This window comes from Aegilops tauschii, chromosome 7, assembly GCF_002575655.3.
Source record: "Aegilops tauschii subsp. strangulata cultivar AL8/78 chromosome 7, Aet v6.0, whole genome shotgun sequence".
In the NCBI taxonomy this organism is placed as follows: Eukaryota; Viridiplantae; Streptophyta; class Magnoliopsida; order Poales; family Poaceae; genus Aegilops; species Aegilops tauschii.
Genome location: NC_053041.3, coordinates 164017480 through 164031556, shown reverse-complemented (window position 1 = coordinate 164031556; position 14077 = coordinate 164017480). Strand labels below are relative to the sequence as shown.

Sequence of the window (14077 nt, the reverse complement as noted above, 5' to 3'; positions counted from 1 at the left end):
CAAATGATTCTGACATGTTAGCCGTTGGATTTACATCCAACGACCGGCATCCATCTTCAATCTCTCGTCTTCTTCCTCCAGCGCCGCCGGGACCACCTCCCGCCTCCTGCTGCTAGCAGCTCTGCTTAGCACGCTTTGCTATGAAGCGCTACTCCACCGTTGGCCAGGCCATCCCTCCACCCCTCCACACCTCCTGTTCTTCTCCACCGACTGCCGAACCACACCGCACTAGAACCAGTTAACCCTCGTACACCTCTCCGTCTGCGACTCTACTCCCACGTCTTCCCATCTCCGGCTCGTTGCTGTCCGGGGCCTCGCCGTCGTCCACCACCTTGGATGCGCTCGGCGCGGCGTGGTCAACGTGGTCAACGAACGACACCATCGGAAGTAGACTGTGCGTGGAGAGGCTGACAGCTGGGTCCATGGCCGCACACAAGGAAATGCCTCCTTATTACGCGCAAAATAATGATTCCTCCACCTGACATCTGGGACCCACCGGAAGGGCCTCTGTATTTCGCGAAATAACGTGCCCCCCGCTGACATGTCGGACCCACCAGCTATCTTCGCACGCAAGGAAGTGCCTCCTTATTACGCACAAAAAAATGAATACTCCCCCTGCCAGCTGGAACCCAGCATAGTGGGAGGCTGACTTGTGGGCCTACCAAGTTGACGGGGATGGAGGGCTTTGTCAACTTAGTCAATATGAACAATTCTAGCTCCTGTTACCGTACGATGTTCATCCAACGGCCATAGTGCTTCTTCAACCTCTGGTCTTCTTGCTCCAGCTGCCCAAACCAGCGCCGGTCGTGCCGCGTGCTCCTGCCTCCCGTGGCCGGCTGTGATGCCGCGGAGGCCTCACCGCCCCCTACTACTCCCACCGCTGGCCAGGCCATCCCTCTACTCACCCACACCCCCTGTTATTCTGCGGCGACAGCGGCCTCACACCGCAGCCGAACCAGTGAACCCTCGTACTCCTCTTCGCGTGGGCATCCACTGCTGCGTCTTCCCCGACTCCGAGTCGTCCCCTTCCTAGTCCTCGCCGTCGTCCACCGCCGTGGTGCTCTCGGCGTGGCGTGGTCAACGTGGTCAAGGAACGACTTCCATCGGACGTGGACTGTACGTGGAGAGGCTGACAGCTGGGTCCACGGCCGCAGCAAGGAAGTGCCTCCTTATTACGCGCAAAATAATGATTCCTCCACCTGACAGCGGGGACCCACCGGGCGGGCCACCGTATTTCGCGAAAAAAACTTTTCCCCCTGACTGCTGGGACCCACCAGCTACATCTTCGCACGCAAGGAAGTGCGTCCGGGCAAAAAAAAACGATTCGCCCCCCTGACTGCTGGGACCCACCAGCTACATCTTCGCACGCAAGGAAGTGCGTCCGGGCAAAAAAAAACGATTCGCCCCCTGACTGCTGGGACCCACCAGCTACATCTTCGCACGCAAGGAAGTGTCTGACAGTCGGGACCCACCTGGTCGAAGCGTACGTAGCGTTGTCATTCTGGTCGCGAACGTGTACGTACATATATACTGGTGGATGTAGAGGCGCGCACGTGTCGTAGTAGAGGCGCGTACGTGTCGTAGTAGAGGCGCGCACGTAGCATGTACACGTACGTACAGCGGCCAGGGTGCAAGAAAGAAAATACGGCCACGTATGTGTACATACGGGCGGGGTCTCGAACGCCTACTCACGCATACGTACGGCCAGGGCTCGTGTACATGGCTGGGTCGGAACGGAGAAACAGCGTCGTCGTCGTGTTCATGGGGAGGCAACGGAATGCGTCGTGTTCATGGGGAGGCAACGGAATGCGTCGTGTTCATCGGGAGGCAACGGAACGCGTGGGAGCCAACCGGCTGGGTCGGAACGGAATGCGTGGTCGTGTTCATCGGGAGGGCTTGGACGGAACAGGCGATGGAAACGAGGCCTGACGTACCGCAAAACGGAGGAAACGGACCTCCTAAGTTCGGAACGGGGTCCTGTTGATCGGGAGGGGTGTGGCGTACCGCAAAACGGAGGAAACGGACCTCCTACGGTCGAAACGGGGGTCCTGTTGATCGGGAAGGATGTGGCGTACCGCAAAACAGAGGAAACGGACCTCCTACGGTCGAAACGGGGGTCCTGTTGATCGGGAGGGGTGTGGCGTACCGCAAAACGGACGAAACGGACCTCCTACGGTCGAAACAAGGGTCCTGTTGATCGGGAGGGGTGTGGCGTACCGCAAAACGGACGAAACGGACCTCCTACGGTCGAAACGGGGGTCCTGTTCATAGGGAGGGGTGTGGCGTAACGCAAAACGGGACTCCACGAGATACTGTTCATCTCCACCGTCGACCTCCTCCAGCCTCCACGGGCTACCGTCGACCTCCTCCAGCCTCCACGGGCTCCTGTTCATCCAGCCTCCACCGCGCGCTACTCCACCGGCTACTGTTCAACCACCCCTCCACGGGCACCCCTCCACCGTCTACTGTTCATCCAGCCCTCCACACCACGGGGTCCTGTTCAACCACCCCTCCACGGGCACCCCTCCACCGTCTACTGTTCATCCAGCCCTCCACACCACGGGGTCTTGTTCATCCAGAGGCAACGGCACCGCTCCCCCCCCCCCCGCGCGCGCAACGCTCACTGTTCATCCAATCGATCGGCTTCAGTTAGCAGCAGTAGCGAAGAAATCGCTCGATCGGGTTCAGTTAGCAGCCATCGATCGATCGCTCGGGTTCAGTAACGCGTAGCCTGCAGTGCAATCGCTCGGGTTCAGTTAGAGCCCAACGCCTCGCTCGGGTTCAGTTAGAGCCAACGCCTCGCACACACGCGCGTACGTGTACGAGAGAAACCCGCATCGCTCGGCCCCCGACCTCCCACCGTAACCGGGAACTCCCTGAAATTTTCCTCCCCCTCGCTTCTACCACGGTTTTTTCCGTCATGGACGGCCCAAAGAATGTCATGCAGCTGCGTCTCCGGCCCGCCCAGGACGAAAAGCCTATTTTCTGTCATGATTTTTACCACATCTATGATGATATCGGGTTTTGTCACAATTATCGTCATAGAAGTGTCATATGTATGACAGAAAAAAAATTCGTTCGGCCCAAAATGTTACGGATGTGTCTTCTTTTTTAGTGCTTGTTGGATCAAATTTCAGCGCCCCACGTTGAGGTTATTCCTATTGGTTGTCACTTGGCAAGTATTTTGACCGTACCTAAATAAGCTCCCAACCATATACCAAATTTGAGCACCACATATTTACTGATGGCCGACATTACCAGTGCACAAGTCGTTGTCTAGTGAAGTAGAGTGCAACCACAACAAGTAGCTAAATACAGGACATGAGAATGAATGTTGACAAATCAAACAATGCTTTTGCACGGATTCTTGTAATTTACATGATGGTAGTACATATCAGACCACCCCGCCAGCTCTCAACTCAGCCCTAGTAGGTGTCTTACTTGCCGGGCACGAAGTTGGTGGCAAATGCCCATGCATTGTTGTTGACGGGATCAGTGATATGGTCAGCAAGGTTCTCTAGTGGGCCTTTGCCGGTGACGATGGCCTGCACAAAGAAGCCAAACATGGAGAACATGGCAAGGCGGCCGTTCTTGATCTCCTTCACCTTGAGCTCCGCGAACGCCTCAGGGTCGTCGGCTAGGCCGAGCGGGTCAAAGCTGCCTCCAGGGTAAAGTGGGTCAACGATCTCGCCAAGTGGGCCACCGGCAATGCGAAACCCCTCAACGGCACCCATGAGCACAACTTGGCAAGCCCAAATGGCCAGGATGCTTTGCGCGTGGACGAGGCTGGGGTTGCCGAGATAGTCGAGGCCACCCTCGCTGAAGATTTGGGAGCCAGCCTTGAACCAAACAGCCTCGCCAAACTTAACACCATTGCGGGCGAGCAACTCAGGGAAGACACAGCCAAGGGCACCAAGCATGGCCCATCGGCAATGGATCACCTCCAGCTCACGGTTCTTTGCGAAGGTCTCGGGGTCAGCCGATAGTCCAGCGGTGTCCCACCCGTAGTCACCGGGGAACTCACCGGTCAAATAGCTCGGCGGCTCACCTGATAGTGGGCCAAGGTAGAGCACGCGTTCGGCACCATACCACGGGCTGCTCGAAGCAACTTGCTTTGCCTTTGCCGCAGTCTTGCGCATGGTGACGCGTGCCTCACCGAAGAGGGCCGACAACGACACATTCTTCACCGCCTTGCCGGCGAAGGCCGGGGAGGAGAGGGACATGGTGGCCGCTGCCATTGGGCTGCTAAGACGGGAGCTGTCCCTTAGGTTCTCCGATGGACTGAGGGAGAGGCTTAGTGTGAGATGGCTTGAGAGCAGAGAATAGAATGAAGGGGCTATTTAACGCAGTGTAGCGAGCAGAGGCCACCGTGGGATCGCCTAGAAAGAGATCTGTAGCTGTGATGCCATTGGTGCAGCGGGAGTCTCAATAGGATCAGATACACTTGTGGCTATGGATAGCTGGCAATCTCCCTAGAGAGAGGTGATTGGGTTGTGTTGATGTAGTTAAGATCGGTCTACAAATTTGTGCAAAAAGAGTGCATCTGTGCTTTGTGACTAAAACTATGTTAACCTGATCCGAAGTGCATAATTAATTATTTCCATGGGTAAGAAAAGGGTGTCATGGCAAAATAAGTGTATAATTCAAACGTGTGATAGATGTTATGTGCATGGTCTGGACATACAAAGGAAAGGCATGCATTGAAAAAGTGGGGGTTGACCTTGAACATTTGTGTTCATGCTCATGAAAACAATGTAAATCTTTGACATGGAAACTTCTCATGAAAATAGTTATATCTTTGTATAAACCACTGTGCCATAAAAACAAAGTGCCAAGAATTAGTGCAATGTGAAAACGTGACACAATAGTGTTCAAAAGTGCAATTTGTTCTGTAATCTGACTAACTTACTAATACACCAAAAGAGAAATACTACTACCACGCACTCTTTGGATATCCCTATCATTTTTCTATGTTTGAAAAAAAATACGATATTAAGTTTTTTACCTGATAAACAAGTAGCCAAATGGAAAAATACAAGATAATGATCAATTAACAAGGACTGTTCTTTTAGGCAGACACAACCCTTATTACAGAGGAAAAAGAAACAGGGATCTAGCACCATAGCTTTGTCCCTTTCGTTCGTTAGCTAAAGATGGCAAATCAAATCCCCCCAAATTCATGTATTTTAGTTGCGAAGCTTCCAAACAGCCTACGGCAACAACAAACATGAGATGTTTATCTCATGGTTTCTGTATTCCTGCATTTCCCAATTTGTTTGTTGCAAACTGGACCCAAACCTATGTACTCCAGCATATATGTGCAAGTGCAACTGTTGTCCCACCAGCTACAAAATGATTAAAATGAACCTTCACTTGCCACGGTGCGTATACCACTTGGAAGAAGTAAAGGAAAGATCCAAAAAAAATGTCTGCTTGCACTCTTGGTGGCCAGAAGGAACGATTTACATAAACCCAGAAAGGGGCAACAATTTACATATGTTTGTGAATATATGCTCTATTTCCTATGTGTGTAAATGGCTCTATCGAAGATCAGCTGGCTTTTGAAGATAGCGCTGCAACAATTTCAGCTCTAGCCTTCTCTAGGGCATCCGGCAAGTTCTCTGGCTTCCGACCACCAGCCTGCGCAAAGTTCGGTTTGCCGCCACCACCTCCGCCGCAAAGTTTCGCTATCCCACCCACAAACTTGCCTGCTTGCACTCCCAATTTCACGACTCCAGGACTGAAGGCAGCGACCAGGCTCACCTTACCGTCTCCTGGACTTGAACCTAAAATCACCGCGGCTGGGTCTTGGAGGGTTCCCACGAGATGCTCGGCTGCGCTTTTCAGCCCATCAGCATCCACATCCCCCATGTTCTCAACTAGGATCCTACACAACACAGATTTTTAGAAGAGGTTGCAAATGTGAAGTGATGGTTTAATAATAAATAGCACAAAAATACTGTATATTTGTGAACGCCAGATAGACAGTACAGTAAGTAGGGTGCATACAGGTGGCAACAGTTGCAGCAATTACCTGACATTATGAGGTTCAACGAGTACAGCTTTACTTGCCAGGGATGCTGCTTTAAGCACTGCGATTTTGCTGCGTAGAGATGATGCTTCATTTCTCGCTGTTCTTAGTTCTTCAACAATTGTTTCTACTCTGCTGTTGACATCTTCTGCTTTGACCTGAAAAAAAAAAAGTTAATAGTTAAAATATCATGCTCCATGAGAAATAATTGAAATGTCTATGGCAGACGCAAGGAAGTTTTGAATGGCACGGTCAACAGACCTCTCTCTTGCACTCTCTAATCACACTACCCACATGGGACAAGGTATTGCTTGTAACAAGCATGAAGTGTTTAGTCAAGTGATTTCTAAATAACTGTTTCTGTTTGGCACAAACGTGCGTACAATTAAGTAGGCTTGTGCCTGCCTATTTTACATTTAAGTTTCGTCAAATCTGCACATGTAACGAATGTAGTATGTGCATCTGTAACAGATCAACTAGTACCTGATGTAGGTGGGTTTCAATGCACTTCAAAAGGGAAATGCCAAATTCATTTGAACAAGAGATGAAGATCTCAGATGCACAGATTTCAGCTACTCAAGTCATCGAGAAAAATATGACATGTCAGGGGAAAAGAGCAAATTCGCTACGATGAGTAGGACCATACCTTAAGTGAAGAGCATAAGTGTCGCATGTAGTTGTCCCGTGAACAAACATACTCAACAAATGCATCACCTGCAACTGCCTCAATCCTTCTGACTCCAGAAGCTATTCCCTGTTCTGAGATTATCTTGAATCCACGGATCTCCGCAGTATTACTGACATGAGTTCCACCACACAGTTCCATCGACACCCCAGGGACCTCGACAACTCTAACCTAGCAGAATTCACAAAAATTTAAACATCGCCTGCTGTCATATGACTTTGCAGAAATATTGCTGTAATATCTTAATTTCCAGTGTCATTTGTTTTGATTTATAAATACCAACCTGTTCACCGTATTTTTCTCCAAACATTGCAGTGGCACCAGCATTTTTCGCATCTTGCAATGCCATCACATTTGTCTCGAGATGTGTTGCGTCGCTAATCCATTGGTTCACCAATGATTCAATTTCCAGTAATTCTTTTTCTGTAAGGGGCCGATGGAAACTGAAGTCAAATCGAAGACGGTCAAAAGCCACAAGGGATCCGGCCTGTGATGTCTCTGAACCAATGACACTTTTAAGAGCGGACTGTAGTAGATGTGTAGCAGTATGATGAGCCTAGACAGGGAAACAGAAAGAAGTTAAAGAAGAAATGGAAATAGATAGGTGCTGTAGCAAAAGGTGCAATCGGTAACTTCCTGAATGAGCATTTGTTAGAGGCAAACATTTTGTTTCAAGGCAACAGTAATATCATCATGTTCCAGCATATGCTGAGAAGACACTAGATAATTGAGGTCACAAAGAGCTCATTTCCTTTCACTGATATTCATGCCAGTTACGAGTAACATCTTTGCAGACAGTCAGACATTTTATGTTAATGTATGCTAAGCTATCAGAGGACACCAGCATAACGAAATAACTATCTTGAGCAATATTTGTATCTTGTTTAAAGCCAGTAAAGGTGCATAAATGATATTTGTTGAAAGCTCACAAAATTATTACAAATGTCTAAAATGCCGGCCAGCAAAAGCACACAGATGGCCGAACAATTAATTATTCATAAAATGCATGAAAACAGAAGCAAAATATAATTATTTATAAAATGCATGAAGACAGAAGAAAGAAAAAAGATTCATAGTTTTCATACCTTGGCTCCCTGCCTCAGTTTTCCATCAACTGCAGCGTCGATTTTCTTTCCAACCTCGACTGACCCCTGTTTAATTGTGCCTTTGTGAACAAAGATGTTCCCCAGGGATTTTTGGACATCTTTGATTTCTATGACTGCATTTTGTTTTCCACCTTCCTCTCCATACACATATAGGAAACCATTATCTCCAACTTGACCACCCGATTCAGCATAGAACGGTGTTCGGTCTAATAGTATTTCCACATCAGTACCTTCTGAAACATTTTCTACTGGGTTTCCATTGATTAAAATACCTTTAACAACAGCTGTTGCGAAAAGGGACTCATACCCCAAAAATTCAGTATCAGGGATACTTTTGATAATCTCGGTCTCATTTCCTACAGAAAGTTTGATAACATTGTGAGCAGCCTGAGATTGTTTTCTTTGGTTTTCCATTTCAATATCAAATCCCTTCATATCAATAGTAACACCCCGTTCGCTAGCTATTTCAGCTGTAATCTCTATGGGGAAACCATATGTATCATATAAAAGAAATACATCTTTTCCAGATAGGCAAGGCTTGTCTCCAATATCACCAGCACTACCTAATGCCTCATCCAGAAGTTCATCTAATAACTTTTCACCTCTTCCCAGAGTCTGTACAAATCGCAGCTCTTCCCTTTGAAGTTCTCCAAGAATCGATTTCCGCCTTGATTCAACATCTGGATCTATCTCACTGCTAAGGCTGATTACTGTCTCAGCTAGAGAAGGTAAAAATGCACCTTCAGAGTTCTCATGCCCATCACCTCTCATACCTATCAATCTACCAGTCCGGACTACCCTTCTTATAAGCCTTCGAACAACATATCCTCTCCCAATATTCGAGGGGATGACCCCATCTGATATGAGATAAACAACTGCCCTCATGTGATCACCAATTACCTAGCAAGATAGAAAATGCCAAAGGTTATGTCCATACAACTAATTTATCATGAAACAAGTAATAGATCCAGATTGATTTACTTTAAGATTTGTCCTCATAGCATTATCAGCTTTACTGTAGGAAACTAGAGCCATGCTTGCTGCCTTTTCCATTATTGGGAAAATCAAGTCTGTCTCGTAATTGTTTGGAACCTATATAATAGACAACTGTGCAAAGTTAGATTATAGCTCAAAAAAATGTTATGGACCATTTGAAGGATTGACGAGCATTACATTTTGAAGAATGCGCGCCATACGCTCAAGCCCCATTCCTGTATCAATGTTCTTTTGTTTCAATGGTTCTAGAGATCCATCATCATTTTTGTTGTATTGCATGAAGACAAGATTATAGAATTCGATAAATCGGCTATCATCATTCAAATCCTGCACACAACTATATGAACATCACTAATTTCAGTTACTGGAGAACTCCATACAGAATAGAAAATACTGAACATTTTACCATCGATGCCATAGAATCTTCACATACCGCATTCAAGGATCCTCTCTCAGGATGGAAATCATAATACATTTCAGAACATGGTCCGCAAGGTCCAGTTGCACCACTAGTCCAAAAATTATCATCCTCGCCCATCCTCTTTATCCGTTCCTTTGGTACACCAACCTGGATAGAATAAGAAAGAAGAAATTCGTTGCTATAAGCTTACCAAAATACCAAATGAAGAACATTATATCTTTCAGGTGTCATGTACCATGATACCAAACACGATCCCTAGACCTCTCAAAAGAAACGTGCAAGTTTGACATTTCAAATAACTAGTGAAGAATCACAAATTCATTACACAGAATCTCTACTCTCTTTTTACTAAAACTGAGTTGTTATGGAAAACTTGCATATTTTTCTGGGGATTTTAAAGGTTTTTTGTCTATAGATATATCTCGTGAATTCTTAACCATGCACAGGGTTAAATTAATATGAGAATTAGCAGTGATATGTGGTTAAATGTACTATATATCTATCACTGCAGTAACAAACAAACAAACAAACAAACAGAGAAGGTATGCAAAATTGCAGAAATATGCAGTTTTACATAACTGACCTCATTGAGCCAAATAGAGAATGCCTCGTCGTCATCTTCAAATACACTAATCCACAATCTTTCTGGGGGTAATCCATACCTAAACAAATTTCACAAACAAAATGAATGCTAGCACTAGCAGAACATGAAAAGGAATTGCAGGAATGCTGTTGCGCGGCACCTCATAGCATGTTCTAAAGATTCCACAGAATCAAGGAAAAAGTCCACTTTCCTCCTCAAGTAACACAAATCCCCCCCCCCCCCCCCCCGGTCTTAAACTATTGTAATTCTAATACCAGATCATTTCACACACCCTCCCCCCAGGCTGGTTTTGGAATGATTTTTCCAACACATGCATGCTGACATCATTTTCTACAACATGGTGGGCCTGGCCGACTACTCAACAGATATTGAGCGTGAAGCAGGTAGAAGATGGCATTAGCATCCACATGTGATGTCAGTGAGTGAACAGTGAAGTGACCCATTATTATAAGTTCCAGGAGTTAAGTAGACCAAAAAGAAGTTCAGGAGGTTAAGTGGACCCAAAAAGTTCAGGGGACTATAATTACCCATAAAAACCCAGTGGAGTAAAGTGGATTCCTTTGCCTTGTCTGATAGTTAAAATGGAAGTAACATCATTGAGGTAATATAAGAGCAGTTTAAGAACAGCTGAAGCTTGACATAACAATGTATATGCATAGCACAAAGTGACAAAGATCACATCCGGCATAATAATGGATTTGAAATGTGTGAACAACATCTCTATGATAACAAGCAGAGACATGGCAATATTTTCCAGATAAACCGCTTAAAGTTTACCATCATGGATATCATGATGCATGCGGAATAAAGGAATTGTTCATACTCCTTGGTTGTCAGCTCCCATGCCCATTTGATTGCATCCTTCTTGAAGTAATCGCCAAAGCTGAAGTTCCCAAGCATCTCAAAGAAGGTTTGATGTCGGGATGTGCGTCCCACATTCTCAATGTCATTTGTCCGTATACATTTCTGGGAGGTGGTGGCACATGGTACACGCCTAGGTTCCTAAAGTAACAATACACGGACTTCATCATGTGGTAAAATCAAACAGGCAGAGAATGCAATATAGTGTGTGTATCTAGGAGCAACAATGAAGTTCCTTCCCTGCTACTAAAAGTGCAACGACTCAGAAATTGAATTGAACTGCAGACATCACTATTGTTATGGACAACAAATAACGATAAGAATTGTGCTAATGGACTGAAACATAAGGGCGTCTTTGATTAGTACTCCCTCCTTCCATCTATATAGGGCCTAATGTGTTTTTTAAGACCACCTTTGACTATTGACAAGATTAATAGTACATGACATGCACAATGTGAAAATTATATCATTGAAAGCTCCTTTCACACACGAATTTAACGGTGTGCTTTGTGTAAGTTGCATGTCATATATTATTGCTCTAATATTTGGTCAAAGTTAGCCTCGAAAAACGCATTAGGCCCTATATAGATGGAAAGAGGGAGTAGGAATTTTGGAGAATTCTATTCTCCTTAGGAATTTTTCATGTAAAGCTTGTTTGATTTGAGGGACTGGAAACCACAAGAAATTTTCCTACCCGCTAGTTTGGAGGCAAGTACAAAGCATAAATTTCCACTGAAATTTTGCTTTGTGTCTATGACAACTAGTCACACACCCAATACTCCAAGGAAATTCCTACATTTCTCATGTGGTGCAACCAAACAACTTCTATTACATATTCTTGTGATTTTAGTTCATGTAGCGTTCAATATGCCATGACATGAAATTGGTTAAGTGTTTTCTATTCCTGTGTTTCTGGAGTACTATAAACGAAAAATGAAAACTATCCTTGTTCGCCACATTCCCCAATTTCTCAGAAACCACTAAAACTTCAGGAATCGATGTTCTAATAATGCGGACGCACCTTGCCAAGAAATATAGGCTTGAACTGAAGCATCCCAGCTATGGTGAGGAACACGGTGGGGTCATCGGGCACGAGAGACGAGCTCGGAAGAATCTTGTGGCCACGGGCGGCGTAGAAATCGAGGAAACGCCGGCGTATCGCGTCCCCGCTCCACTCCGACGATCTCTCTGTGCCCGCCACCGTCACCGGATTCGCTCCGGTCATTGTGGATTGGCTCGACTGACTGGCTACGGGCAGGGAACCCGAGCAGCATACCACAGGCGTCGCTGACGTCCTCCTTGCCGGCGCCCCTCGACCATGTTGTCGCCGGAGTCCAAGGGAGCGCCGCGCGGGGGAGATGTGTGGGTAGACGGCTGGGAGGGAAGGAGAAGAAGCGAGGCGGCGCATTGGGAGGAGCATGAGGACGGCGGGGTGGGAGGAGCAGGCGAGGTGGGGCGAGGTGAGACGGAGGGGAGGCGAGCTGAGCTCGGGAGCGAGGGAGAGAGGCTGTGGCTGGGCTGGCCCAAACCTTATCTCTCCTTCGGTTTTCTGTCTCACCCAGCAGATTAATGGCTACCCCTCAAAAAAAAAAAGCAGATTAATGGCTACCCTAAAAAAAAAAGCAGATTAATGGCTATTCTCAAAAAATAAAAAAGATCAGGACTCTTTTTTAAGAAAAGATGGCGTTTCATTCATCAAGAATTGTCATTACCATATGATTTTCTTTTTGAGAAAAGTCATTACAATCTGATGATCTGCACAGCCGATCAATCTCATCCGGGCCATGCCTCAGCAAAACGGCCGTGCCAAACGATGTCTTTCCCATTTGGACAAGTGTATGAACTACAGAAATTTTGATTTCTACATACATGCAAAAGTATATGTTCTCAGCTTGAACATAACAGTTTTTCTATTCCTCTCATCCGGGCCGTTCCTCAGCTAGATGGTCGTGCGAGACGTTGTCTTTCTCATTTGGGCAAGTGCATGAACTACAAAATTTTGATTTATACATACGTGCAAAAGTAGGTGTTCTCAACTTGAACGCAACAGTTTTTCCGATTCCTTGACAAATACGGCCACCGGGGATCGGTTCAAGTCACGATGGCGTAACATATCAATAATGACACTGCAGTCCGAGTCAAAGATAAAAGGCCATGTACTCCACTCTAGTGCAACGGCAACGCCCTCTGCACATGTCGTCGTTTCAGCTTCTAGGGCACTTGAACAAATATGAAGGAATCGGCAAGATGGAAGATGGTGCTACCTCATTATTCCTCAAAATCATGCCCGCTCCTTTCGTTCCATCCTTCTCACAAAATGCTCCGTCAATGTTTAGTTTGTTCCATCCCGACAGAGGCCGGCTCCAGTGAGTAGGGGAAGTAGCTGGGCGATCATGTCGTTCCCGGGGCACACGACATCGAGGATCTTGTTTGTATTGCACCACCATCTTGTCCTTCTTCAAGTTAGTTTCAGGGTGTTGCTTGATATATAACAGTGAGTTGATGTAGCTGTTAAGAAACCTTCTAGAAGCAACGACGGGAGGGTCTGGTTTGTTGTGAGTAACTTCATTACGCAATTCCAGGCAGAAACGGAGCGACGAGTTTGATCCAGTAGTTCGCATGTTGTTTTCTCAGAGAAATGTGGACCACTCTAGCGATTTTTTCAAAACCTTGGACCACTCTAGCGATGGCATTTTTGGGGTTTTATCATTTATGCCATCGGTTGTGTCCCACTACTCAGTTTTGCGACTAGGAATTTTAACCGCTCAAAAATGCTATCGGTCCGTTAGACACATGCTCAAAAATGCCACTAGACACCATTATTGTGATCTCAAATCTCTTTTTGTCAGGACCCCGATCCTAAGTCACACCAATCTAGCATGTAACACATCATATCACTTTGCGGCCTCACGCACGGTATTCCCACGGGTGCCACCTTACCTGGCCCGGGACCGTTTGCGCCTTTTGGCTCACGTATATGATAGTGTCGCTAGCATCCATATGACAAAGAACCCGGGCCGACATGACTAGTCGTGAATCCAAAGTGGCACTAACTTACAGGGACATGCATACATGACCCATCAACGAACGTGTCGGTCATCAACGTATGAACCCAAGTCGTAGCAAGCTACAAGGACTTAAAGGAACAGCGCGTGACATTTCCCCGAAGGGACAGACACAGGAACGAAGGACACATGCCGGCCAGCCTAAGTGTTCCGGAGCAGTAGCAAGCTACCATGGCTCAGTGGAAGCACTAGGAGACATTTCCCGGTAAGAGAGGCTACCAAGAATAAACAACTAGGTTGTCGGATCCCACACATATCAAGCATTTCAATAATATACACACAATATGCCCGATGTGTGCAAATACAAC

At 46.6% G+C, this 14077-nt stretch overlaps 2 protein-coding genes across 2 annotated transcripts; both read right to left on the bottom strand.

Annotated features, from left to right (window-relative positions):
* Positions 1-3334: 3334 nt before the first annotated feature.
* LOC109760288 (chlorophyll a-b binding protein, chloroplastic) lies at positions 3335-4326 on the bottom strand. The gene has a single exon (XM_020319113.3). It carries the CDS (start codon positions 4236-4238, stop codon positions 3438-3440), a length of 801 nt encoding a protein of 266 aa, XP_020174702.1. The 5' UTR covers positions 4239-4326; the 3' UTR covers positions 3335-3437.
* A 1087-nt stretch (positions 4327-5413) lies between these two features.
* Positions 5414-12284, bottom strand: LOC109760287 (alanine--tRNA ligase, chloroplastic/mitochondrial). The gene is made up of 11 exons (XM_020319112.4): positions 11726-12284; positions 10667-10845; positions 9823-9901; positions 9252-9386; positions 8996-9145; positions 8804-8914; positions 7802-8722; positions 7000-7272; positions 6678-6887; positions 6035-6189; positions 5414-5887 (listed from the first exon to the last, which is right to left on the bottom strand). Exons 1-11 carry the CDS (start codon positions 12122-12124, stop codon positions 5551-5553), a joined length of 2949 nt encoding a protein of 982 aa, XP_020174701.1. The 5' UTR covers positions 12125-12284; the 3' UTR covers positions 5414-5550.
* Positions 12285-14077: the final 1793 nt, after the last annotated feature.

What these genes read in the sequence shown, in the direction of transcription:
- LOC109760288 (XM_020319113.3), bottom strand. Translation starts at nt 4,238, where the DNA reads ATGGCAGCGGCCACCATGTCCCTCTCCTCCCCGGCCTTCGCCGGCAAG.
- LOC109760287 (XM_020319112.4), bottom strand. Translation starts at nt 12,124, where the DNA reads ATGCTCCTCCCAATGCGCCGCCTCGCTTCTTCTCCTTCCCTCCCAGCC. An exon ending in TCTCTATTTGGCTCAATGAG is followed by an intron (nt 9,387 to 9,822) that starts GTCAGTTATGTA and finishes TATTCTATCCAG; the next exon opens with GTTGGTGTACCAAAGGAACG. An exon ending in TGGCGCGCATTCTTCAAAAT is followed by an intron (nt 8,915 to 8,995) that starts GTAATGCTCGTC and finishes TCTATTATATAG; the next exon opens with GTTCCAAACAATTACGAGAC.